We start from the raw sequence: 12552 nt of genomic DNA, 5'->3' as shown, positions 1-12552 counted from the left end.
TGAGGCTCATTTGCTCCTTAGGTAGATAAATAATAAAAGAGCAAGTGGTTATTTGTGTTCTTTTGATTTGGAATAAAAAAATTAATTTCTGAATGACTACTTTCTCTCTAACCAATAAGGTTGAAGTCCATAGCTTTTCAATTTATTTCCATTCTGTGCTGCCTTTTAAAGACTGCAGCAGTGAATCTACACTGACTTAGAAAAAAAAAAAGATAAAAAAGTAACATTGAGCATTCAGGAACCTGAATTCACAGAGGCAGACACACTGAAAAGCATGCCCCAAAAGTACATAGTTTTAAAACCATACTTTAGCTTTCGAACATAATGAAACCCGGTCAGCTTTCCTTTCCTTACCTTTCCAACTCAGCAATCTTCTTATCTTTGTCATTTTTCTCATTTTCCACCTCCTTCAAAATTTCCAAGAGGCGGTCAACTTCTGCCTGGGCCTTGCTAGATTCATCTTTGTACCTGGCAATCTCTCTCTCCAATTGTTGTATTCGGTCACTCATCTCTGGACTAGCTCTGGCTTCCAATGTTGCCTCATATGCCTATAAAACAAGTGTTCAAATTCTATCAGATATACATACAAGAGCAAACCACGGAGAGAGAAAGGTATATGTATATATCAATTCCAATATGGTGATATCAATTTCAATACAACATTATATCGATTCAAATTCTATCAGATATGCATACAGTGGACAAACCATGTATGTATGTATGTATGTATGTATGTATGTATGTATGTATAGATATCAATTTCAATAAGGTATTATCAGATATCTAACAGCTAGTCTTCAATTTACAAAGTTTTTCTCTGCTTAAATATTATATAGACAAAAATCTACCTTTACATCTCAAAGAACTAGAAAAAAAGAACAAACATACCCAAAGTTAGTAGAAGGAAGAAAATAAAGATCAGATCAGAAATGAATGAAATAAAAACTAAAAAAACAATAGAAAACATCAATAAAACTAAGAGCTGGTTCTTTGAAAAAATAAACAAAATGGACAAGCCTTTACCTAGACTTACCAAGAAAAAAAAGAGAGCACTCACATAATGAAAATCAAAAATAAGAGAAACTACAACTGATACTACAGAAATACAAAGGATCATATGAGACCACTATATAAAATTATTCACCAACAAATCAGATAAGAAGAAATGAATAAATTCTTATAAACTTACAATTTTCTAAAACTGAACTGAAGAAATAGAAAATCTGAATAGACTGCTTACTAAGAAGGAGACTGGATCGGTAGTCACAAACAAAAGTACAGGCCCAGAAAGCTTCACTGGTGAATCTATCAAACATTCGAAGATTAAGTACCCATGTTTCTCAAACTCTTCCAAAAAACTGAAGGAGAAGGAATGCTACCAATCTCATTTCACAAGGCTAGCATTACCCTGATATCAAAACCAGACAAGAACACCATAAAACTAAAATACAAATAATTCTGATTAACATAGATACAAAAATTCTCTACAAAACATTAGCCAATAAAATTCAATGATAAATTAAAAGGATCATTCACCATGACCAACTAGGATTATTCCAGAGAAATGAGGATGATTCAACATCCACATATCAATCAGTGTGATACACCACATTAACAAAAAGAAAGATAAAAGTCACAGATACAGAAAAACTATTTCACAAAATTCAACACCCATTTATGATAAAAACTCTCAACAAAGAGGGTATAAACAAAATGTACCTTGAATAAATGAAGGCCAAATAGGACAAATCAACAGCTAATATCATACTCAGTGGTGAAAAGCTGAATACTTTTCCTCTTAGATCATGAATAATACAAGAACACCCCTCTTACCAGTCTTATTCAACACAGTATTAGAAGTCCTCACCACAGCAATTAGGAAAGAAAAAAAAGTCAAAGGTATCCAAACTGGAACAGAAAAAGTCAAATTGTCACTATTTGTAGATGACGTGATATTATACATAGAAAATTATAAAGTTGCCACCCACAAATTGAAGTAAATTCAGTAAAATTGCATGATACAAAATTCATATAAAAAAATTGTTCCATTACTGCAAACAAATGATAAACTACCAGAAAGAGGAATTAAGAAATGAATTCCATTTACAATCGTATCAAAAAGAATAAAACCTGCCCTAGCTGGTATGGGTCAGTGGATTGAGTGCCAGCCTATGAACCAAAGGGTTGCCAGTTCAATTCCCGGTCAAGACACATGCCTGGGTTGCAGGCCAGGTCCCCAATGGGGGGCACATGAGAGGCAATCATCACGCACTGATGTTTCTCTCTCTCTCTCTCATTCTCTTTCCCTTCCCCTCTCTCTAAAAATAAATAAAAATAAAATCTTAAAAGAAAAAGAATAAAACACCTAGGAATAAATTTAACAAAGAAGATGAAAGACCTAAACACTGAAGATAAAAGATACTGATGCTGAAATCTAAAGATAAAAATAAACATAAAGATGTTCCATGCTCACTGATTATAAGAATTAATATTGTTAAAATACTGATACTGCCCAAAATAACTACAGATTCAAAGCAATCCCTATCAAAATTCCACTGGCATTTTTAATAGAACTAGGATAACTCTTAAGATTTGTATGGGACCACACAAAGATTTGTATGGGACTTTTGCTTAAAAGTTCCCAAATAAGCAAAATTACCTTGAGAAAAAAGAACAAAGCCAGAGGTTATCCTGCTCCCTGATTTCAAACTACTATAAGCAGTCTTGGCAATGCTCTAGACCAAGAACTGCCTCCAGTGTCTTTCCACCTCCTCCTCCTGCAGCAGCAGCAGCCAGCTGTACACTTAGCAGTGGCAACTTGAGGCAAGCCTCCCAGGGTGGTGCTCAGCTGAGAGGGTGGGCTCAGCACCCTGAAAGGGTGTTTATAGGGTGGAGATAACTAGATAGTAGCCCTGGAAAACCTCCCACACACCCACACCCACACATCCCTTGTATTGCAGGCTGCCCCTCCTAGAACAGAAACAGCAAGAGGATGTATGAGCCTTTGAACAGTATGCCTGGGGAGATGAGGGGGACGGAAATGGCACAACCTCCTGGGTTCCCTGCAGTTTCCAGTTGACTCACTCAAAGACCAGAGTTAGAAGATGGCAGTCAAGTAGATGAAAGCTGAACCCACCAGCATAGATTTTCAACTGATCTTCCCATAAGTAACCTGAACAATCAACAGAATCTTAGCTGATATTAATTTTTGAAGCCAAGGTGTACAGAGGATGCTTTGCACAGTCCAGTAAGAGATTTTATAAGTTGAAGGGGAAATACCTTTTATGAGGCGCCAGAGCAGAGGACAGAACAGAGAGAAAAGGCAGCTTAGGAGCTCCCACCCCTCCCAGAATAATGGACCAAGGTCCTGCACAGGGAACCCCCTATCCTAATAAGGAGAGACTTGGGAAGACATGCAGAGTCTGGGCGACCCAGGCTGTACACACACAGCGAGCGTCACATCCATAGCTGCAGGTGCGCACCAACAGGGAGAGTTCAAGAGAAAAATTCTATCTCCTAAAATGATTGGAGGTACTGGCAGGCTGCAGACAGCCTGGACCAAGAGACTTTTTGCCTTTCGGAGAGGTAGAGTGCATGTATAGCCAGGCAGTGGCTCTGCACTACCCTGGGGGAGCTACATAGGGACTTTTTTAAAGAGGGGAGCTGAAGTATGGCTGGGCAGGGATTCCATGTGTGTGCAACTACACTACCAGCAGACGTCAGATTGAATGTGCAGTTCATGGCCACTGAGTCCAGCTAACCAGGAAGAGTAGAAGGCTGCACAGCAAAGGGACTGTGGGGCCCCACCAACCATGGCTGGCATTCAGGGGCTGCGTGCAAAATGGAGGGTTTGGGTGTGGGCCTCCTGCAAGAGAAGTGAGCTAGGGCTGGACAGGCAAGAGCCCAGTGCCTGATATTCTTTGCAGCCAGGCAAGGCCATTCACACCTCAGAGTACAAATCTCTGGGAAGGGGAAGGTATACCCAACCCCCACCTGCAGGACTGCAAACTCCACAGAACAATAAAGCCAGGCTCAAGAGCCCCATGTCAGGCACATATCCACAGGGGAAAGAAAGAGAACCTCCAAAAAAGCACTTAATGAACTTTTATCAGATGCTATGCTGGCTCCTCCTTGGGCCCCCCCCCCATTCCACTGAAAACAGCATAGCAGAGAGATTAGAAATTGGCACAGCAAGAGGTATTCAGGGGCCTGCCCAGCCTTGGCTCTCACACAGAGCTGCCATCATCACCAAGCAGGAAAGAGCTGATCCACTTATACAGATTGGCCCCTCACATGAAACAGCTAATTCATCAGAAACTATGATACAGGGTATAACCGGGGGGGGGGGGGGGGGGGGGGGTGGCAAAAAAAAAAAGATGTGAAATGGTGTCCAGAACTCAAGGTGTATAGAAATATTCCAGAGACATATAAGATGTCCTCACCCCTTCCCCCACGGTGTGAGTTGAGGGAAGGGACACATGGAGCAGGAACATGCAGGGCTGTTTTGTATAGCCACAGCCTTGTGGCTAATCCATGGCCTGGTCATTTAACATATCTATAGCCTTTGGCAGGTCACTTGGATATGTTAAATGGTGTGGCCAGGCTTGGAGCCAGGGGGATGAAGTCACTCCCCCCCAAGATGTAACTGGGGGCAGGTCCCTGGAATTACAGCACCTGCGTGGGAGCTTGGAGAAGATTAGCTCTAGGACATGGGGCCATACCTGCCTGGACTAACGATGGTAGCCCAGTAAACTTGTAGTAATACAGAAATACTGGCAGGTGTAACTGATCATGGGAGGAGTCGGAAATAGGGGTACAGAGGAAGATTGGTGTGGGGATTTAAACCCAGACATGGCAGCCATTGGAGAGACAGCCATGAGGTTTCGGGCAGAGTTAGGATCCCCTCTCCCCAGGTGAAAGGGAGAAGCACGGGGTTTTAACAGAGTGGGGACCCCTGCAGCCAGGTGAAGAAGAAAGACACGCGCTTTTGGTGGAGTGCGGACCCCTGCAGCTTTGGTAGAAGAGGCCCACGTGGCTTTGGGGTGCTCCCTTTGGCTGCATGGCCTGAAGAGCAGGAGAGACTTTGACTGGAAAAATGGGTACAAAGAACTCTTGCCAGTGGACCATGAGAAGGTGCCGCATGACTTCGGATTAACTGGAGATCCTGCCTGGACGGTGACACAGCTGTCCTGGAGTTAGGACAGGGGGAGAAAGGAGTGCTGTGTGTGTGTGTGTGTGTGTATATATAGGTATATACCCTAATAGACTTTGATATTTTAATGAAGGCATTAGGTCTGAATAGCATTAAATAAACATTTTGTTTCCTTTTCACAAATCTCTGGCATTGAGAGATGTCTTTCCAACTGGCGACAGATGACTGGGCCCAGTAAGGGGGTCCGGACAGTATTAGTATACCATCCTCTGGAGTCTGGGGGCCCCAGTGTATCTGTTCTTTAACAGTTTTTTGGTTTTTTTTGCATCCCTGGGTGGGCCAAATATTGCCCCCCCTTGGACCTCTGCTCAGTAACATCTATACATTATTGGCAATAATCTGGAACAGACCATGACATGTAATACAGGGGCAGGAGAACACACCCACTACTTTCCCTTAAGACTAAATAGTGCCTCCCAGGAGAGAACCTGGAATTACACCCTCCTGAGGGGCCTCTAGAAGCCCCTTCTAGAGGGCAGGTGGATGTGGTGCATGCAGAGCTGTCAGACTGTAGATGAACCACCCCTGGGCCTTGTGATGATAAAAAGACAGCTAAACAGAACAGCAAGGACCAGCCAAACCTAAAAGAGACAGACACAGACTGCAGATTGCCTGTAGCCTCAAATAGGCTTCCCAAAGCTAGACTGGGACACCAGCTGACAATACCACCACAGATCCAGGAGGAGAAGAAAGTAGGCAAACAAACATTAGACTCTGCTGAGACAGATACCACCTTGTTCTTTTTCATTATTTGCATTATTTTTTCTCCTGCATAAGTTTTTAACATTGTTTCTTCGTCTTCATCTTTATTCCTATTAGTTCACTATTTTTATTTTATTTGAATATTTTTAAATTATTTTTATTTTAGTTTTATTTCAAATTTCATATTTTACTCTTCCCTTCACTTACTCAATTTTGCCTTCATCTTTTTCTTTATTTTTGTTTTAGATTTTGTTCTGTTTTCCCTTTCTACACCTTATTTCTATTCCATACCCCTCCATTCTCTCCAAACCATCTTTCTTTCCACTAGTTACCTCATGTTCTTTCTCTCTTTCTTATAATATCCTTATTCTCATTCTACTTTTATTAGTATTTGCTCAGTTATCATTGATATTGGCAATGTTGTTGCATTTCTTCAATTTTATTCCTAGTTGTTCACAGATCAATGGAACATAATAACCCAGAAATTAACCATATATGACCAATTACTATACAACAAAGAAACCAAGGCTATACCAGGGGCAAAGGACAGTCTCTTCAATAAATGATATTGAACAATATCATTTACTGATATTGTTCAGTTACATATCATGTAACTGAATTGTTACATGAAAACAAATTAAATTAGACCACTCTCTTACACCACATTAAAAATTAACTCTAAATGGATTAAAGATTCAAATGCAATATCTGAAACTATGAAACTGCTAGAAGAAAACATAAGTAGTAAACTCCTTGACATCAGTATTAGTGATTTTTTTTTGGATCTGATTCCAAGGTCAACAACAAAAGCAAAAATAAACAAGTGGGAGTACATCAAACTAAAGCACTTCTGCATACCAACGAGAAAGATCAACAAAATGAAAGGCAAACTACTGAATGGGATATTTTCAAATCCTATATCTAATAAGGAGTAAAGTCCAAAATAGTAAAAAAATGTGTACAACTCGATTACAAAAATATATCTAACTCAAAAATGGGTAGAAGATCTAAATAGACCTTTCACCAGAGAAGACATACAGATGGTCAACAGACATGTAAAAAGATGCTCAATATCATTAAATCATCAGGGAAATATAAATCAAATCCACAATGACATAACAGCTCACACCCATCATAACAGTCATGATCAAAAAGACAAATAACAAGTGGTGGCAAGGAGGAAAAGAAAAAGGTATCCCTATGTACTGCTGGTGGGAATTTAAACTGGTACAGCCACTGTTTAAAACATGCCTCAAGAAATTAAAGACGGAGCCATCATATGATCTAGAAATTCCACTTGTTGGTATCCAACTAAAGAAAACAAACACAGTAATTCAAATATATAATATGCAAGTCTATGTTCCCTGCAGCATTATTCACAATAGCCAAGTGTTCACATGAAAACAATCTATGTGTCCATCAGTGGACAAAAAGATAAAGAAGAAAAGGCATACACATACACAGGAATACTACTCAGCCATAAAAAAGAATAAAACCTTGCTATTTGCAACAATAAGAATGGACCTGGAATATTATGCTAAGTGAAATAAGTAAGAGAAAAAGACAAATACTGAATGATTTCATTGCTACGCAGAATCCAAAAAAATAAAACAAGCAAATAAACAAAAACAAAACCACACTTACATACAGAGAACAAGTTCATGGCTGCCTGAAGTGAGGACAGTTGGGGCTAGGATGGGGTTGGAATGGAGCAAAATATTACTCAGCTATAAAAAAATGAGGAAAATTCTGCCATTTGTAACAACATGGATGAACCCAGAGGATATTACGCTAAATAAAATAAGACAGACACAGAAAGACAAATACTGTATCATCTGACTGATACTTGAAATCTAAAAGACTGAACTGACAGCAGCAGTGTAGAATGGTAATTGACAGGGGATGGGGAAAAAAGGAAGATGTTCATTAAAGGGTACAAACTTTCAGTTATAAGATCAATAAGTTCTGGTGACCTAATGTGCAGATTAGTGACTATAGTTAATAATACTATATTGCATACTTGAAATTTTCTAAGAGAATAGATCCTAAAAAATGCTCTCAAGAACCTAATGATGGATAAATGAATAAAGAAAATGTGGTATAAATACACACATGTGCACACATCGGAATATTACCTGGCCATAAAAAAGAATTAAATCTTGCCATCTGTGACAACATGGCTAGACATTGAAGGCATTATGGTAAGTGAAATAAATCAGACAAAGAGAGACAAATACCATACAGTATCACTTACATGTGTAATCTAAAAAAATTCCACAACAAAAAAAAGTTCATAGATACAGAGCAACACTTTTCAACCTTTTTCATCTCATGGTACATGAGATGAAAAACTAGTTAGTAAAAAACTAATTAGTTTAGTAAACTAATTACTAAAATTCTGCAGCATATCAAAAAATACATTACATATTTTGCCAATCTGACAAAAAATAGGTATAATTTTGATTCATTTACATTGGATGGGTATTGTTGTATTGGCTGTTGTCATTTTTTTAATTTGAAAATCTAAGAGAAAAGAGTCAGGTATTGCATATTTTAAAAATTCTTGTGCACACCAGTTTGCCCTCCACAGCACGCCAGTTGAAAATCTCTGATATAGAGAAAAATGGTCATGAGTAGAAAAACAGGTAATATCAAAGTTGGGGAAAGCCATCAACTTATACCCAAAGAGAACTTTATTTTTTTCCTGAACCTAATTATTAAGCCTAAAATACAAAAGACCATATAAATGGCCAGCTATAGCATCATCATATAAAAAGAGATGAAAAATAAAGAATCAGAAAATGTGTGATTGTCATAAAGAGGAAAGTTTCTAATGTTAATAAAACATTATTCATGATATTTACTGCTCAGTTTTATTAATCCTAACTATATCTTACAGATTTATCTTCCATATTCAGGTATTACATAAAAATTCACCTTCACACCTTTTTAGTGGGGAAAAGAAAACCCAACTACCAAATCTGAACTGATTATAACCAGAGAGTCCTTGATCTCACAAAAAGTAATTCACTCAAAAGTAACTTTAAGATACTGATTTTCTTCCTTTCCTTAGCTTAAGAATATGATTTTACTTTTGGTATGCTCCATATGACAATTCATTATTAGAGTACTATACTGAACATACCCAATATATGAAAAGAGAACAAAACTTGAAGTCTGAATAGTAGGTGGTGCCCTTTTTTCATTAGTAATCATATGAACTGGACGCAGCTACCATAACTGTTCAAAAGTCTCAGTTCTTAGAAACTTCATAGCTCACAGGTAATAAATATGAAAGTGCTTTGAAAATGATACAGTGCCAAATAAATATTAGAGAGGCAAATATTCACCAATGCAAGGCACTATCATGTTAAATTATCTCCTTCTTAAAAGCCTGGTGCTAATGGAAGAAAAAATATCAGATAATTGAGATTATCACATTGTGGTGTTACATTTCACCCACAAGGGAGCTGCCTACTTTAATCTTCTTCTGAACTGTCAATTTTCTAAGAGTTTGGGGATCCTCAGGAGTAAAATAAACAAAACTAGAATAAGAATTCTAAGAGAATTAATAAAGGTAAAGAAAGGTATTTTGAATTTTAGGGGATTATCATATTATACATATTGTAGAGTTTTTTACTATAATCTTACTTAAAGCAAAGCAAGAAAAGAGAAAAATTTTCTTTAACCTTTTTCAACTGTGATTCCATTTTCAGACATTCCTCCTTCTTCTGCTCGAAAGCAATCTCTAGTGTCTTCAACCGGGAATCTTTTTTCAGTCCTGAGGAAGCCAGGGAAGAAGCATGTTCTTTCAGATCCAACAGTGAAGCCTAAAAGAAGCAACATATCCAGAATACTAACTATAAACAAAATGGAGATTTAAATTTTTAAAATTAGTTTCCTAATACCCTGTAGTTTCTTTCCATTATCATAGACATATTTCTATTTCAAGGACATGAAATATAAAACAATGTTAACTTTAGCATTCAAGTCCTAACTAAAGTAAAATGAATTCCCAAGAAATACCAATTGAATAATGATTTAATGAGTTCAGTCAATACACAACCATTCCCATAAAATAAATGGGCAGTAGATCAAACTTTGTCAATATAAATAGTCAGCCTCAGTACTTATACTGATTTAAATACTATCAAATACTAGTTCCTTTTAGAAGAAAAATTCTACTAGAAACTTCAGTGCCCATAAATTTTCTTAAAGACATTAGAAAAAAAATCCTCATACATTACTATCTGATGCAAGGCCTTGGCCATTTTTGTTATATAGGTCACATTAACAGGATTCCCCCAAAGCAAGATCAAAGTAGATTAAGTCACTTAATTAGTCAACATTTAAGATTTCTCTGCCAGAAGTAAGATGCACTTTAAGAGATGCTGCAAATAAACTGCTCTTCTTTTGCATATTCCTTTCATCTATCATCTTTCTTACCATTAGTACAACACTTCTCCAAATGTAACTGGGCTTCAGTTATTTTCTTCAGTTATTTTAGGATCTTTTAAAATGTCATTAACAAGTAAGAAACTCAATTTATAACACACTGAAAGAAGGTAAAACATAAAAAACTGGACTTCCAGCCAACACAGAGGCATAGGTAGACACACTGTGCCTCCTCACACAACCAAAATAAGGACAACAACAATTTAAAAACAAAAAACCAGTACTGAGAGAAAATCGTACTGTATATAAGTCTGACAACCAAGGAGTTAAAGAAGACACACTCATTAAGGCCGGTAGGAGGGGTAGAGTCTGGCAGCTGGCAGGGAAGGGTCTCAGCAAAGCAGCAAAGCGGCAAAGCGGTGGCTGGCGGACCCTAGGCACACAAAGCAGCCCCAGGTTGACCCAGTAAGGCAGTGGGCTGTAGAGAGGCACAGCACGCAAGGCAGCTGGTGGACCGGATGGTCCCACATTTGAGTGCAGATAAATCAGGTGAAACTGGGGAGCGAGACAGACCATGCAACCCGGGGTCCCAGCACTGGGAAATAAAGCTTCAAAACACCCACTGAAAACACCTGTGGGGATTGAGGCGCTGGGAGTTTTCACAGGACAGTTTGTTGGAGAGACCCACAGAGTCCTAGAATGTACATGAACCCACCCACCTGGGAATCAGCACCAGAAAGGCCCAGTTTGCATGGAGGAAGCAGAGGAAGGGACTGAGATTGAAAGAGAGTAGAACAAGCGCCACTGTTCCCTCTCAGACCCCGTCCCCACATACATCATCACAACCCTTCAACTGGTTGCCCCACCCTGGTGAATACCTAAGTCTCCACCCCTCACTATGTAACAGGTGCATCAAGACAAAAAATAAGGCCCAAACAAAAGACCAGATCAAAGCTCCAGAAAAAATATAATTAAGCAACAAAGAGAGAGCCAACTTACCAGATGCACAGTTCAAAACACTGGTGATCAGGATGACCACAGAATTGGTTGAATTTGGTTGCAAATTAGATGAAAAAACAAAGGCTGTGCTAAGTGAAATAAAGGAAAATGTACAGGGACCCAATAGTGATGGAAAGAAAACTGGGACTCAAATCAATGGAGTGGACCAGAAGGAAGAAACAACCAAACAGAAAAGAATAAAGAAATAAGAATTTTTAAAAATGAGGAGAGGCTTAAGAACCTACAGGACAACTTTAGGTGTTCCAACATCTGAATTACAGGGGTACCAGAAGAAGAACAGGAAGAACAACAAGTGGAAAAGTTATTTCAGCAAATAATAAAGGAGAACTTGCCCAATTTGGCAAAGAAAATAGACTTCCAGGAAGTCCAGAAAGCTCAGAGAGTCCCAAAGAAGTTCGACCCAAGGAGTAATACACCAAGGCACATCATAATTACATTAGCCAAGATTAAAATGAAGGAGAGAATCCTAGAAGCAAGACAAAAGGAGAGAGTTACCTACAAAGGAGTTCTCATCAGACTGTCAGTGGACTTCTCAAAAGAGACCTTACAGGCAAGAAAGGGCTGGAAAGAAGCATTCCAAGTCAGAAAATCCAAAGACCTACAACCAAAATTACTCTATCCAGCAAAGCTTTCATTTAGAATGGAAGGGCAGATAAAGTGCTTCTCAGACAAGATCAAATTCAAGGAGTTCATCACCACCAAGCCCTTATTATATGAAATGTTAAAGGGACTTATTTTATCTAAGAAAAAGAAGATAAAAAACATGTACAGTTAAATGACAGCAAACTCACAGTTATTAACAACCACACCTAAAACAAAAGCAAACTAAGCAAACAGCTAGAACAGGAACAGAACCAGAGAAATGGAGAACACATGGAGGGTTAACAACAGGGAAATGGGAGGAGAAGAAGGGGCGAGAAGGTACAGAGAATAAGTAGCATTGATGGTAGGTAGAAAATAGATAGGGCAGAGGGCAAGAATAGTAGGGGAAATGTAGAAGCTAAGGAACTTACAAGTACAACCCATTGACATGAACTAAAGGGGGGGAATGTGGGTGGGAGGGGGTATGCAGGGTGGAGTGAAAAGGGGAGAATCAGACAACTGTAACAGCATAATCAATAAAATATATATTTTTAAAACAAGAACCTGGGAGGTGGAAATAGAGATTTCCTTTTTATCTCAGAAATTAAAAAATAAACAAAAGATCTGCTCTATGTCCCTGA

The 12552-nt window shown here is 38.6% G+C and overlaps 1 protein-coding gene across 13 annotated transcripts in view; it reads right to left on the bottom strand.

Moving 5' to 3' along the window:
* Window positions 1-12552, bottom strand: part of ERC1 (ELKS/RAB6-interacting/CAST family member 1) — a 616103-nt gene that overhangs the window by 373080 nt on the left and 230471 nt on the right. For all 13 annotated transcript variants that reach the window (XM_053662643.1, XM_053662623.1, XM_053662620.1 and 10 more), the window contains 2 exons: window positions 9604-9744; window positions 355-548 (listed from right to left, as the gene is read on the bottom strand). In XM_053662643.1, the coding sequence (XP_053518618.1) occupies window positions 355-548; window positions 9604-9744 (335 nt within the window). The remainder of the gene's footprint in view (window positions 1-354; window positions 549-9603; window positions 9745-12552) is intronic.

The sequence above is a fragment of the Artibeus jamaicensis genome, unplaced genomic scaffold (assembly GCF_021234435.1).
Source record: "Artibeus jamaicensis isolate MK-2021 breed Jamaican fruit bat unplaced genomic scaffold, CSHL_Jam_final contig_1028, whole genome shotgun sequence".
NCBI classification, from domain to species: domain Eukaryota; kingdom Metazoa; phylum Chordata; class Mammalia; order Chiroptera; family Phyllostomidae; genus Artibeus; species Artibeus jamaicensis.
Note: the sequence above shows the minus strand (reverse complement) of the source record. Positions and strands in the feature narration are given on the sequence as shown.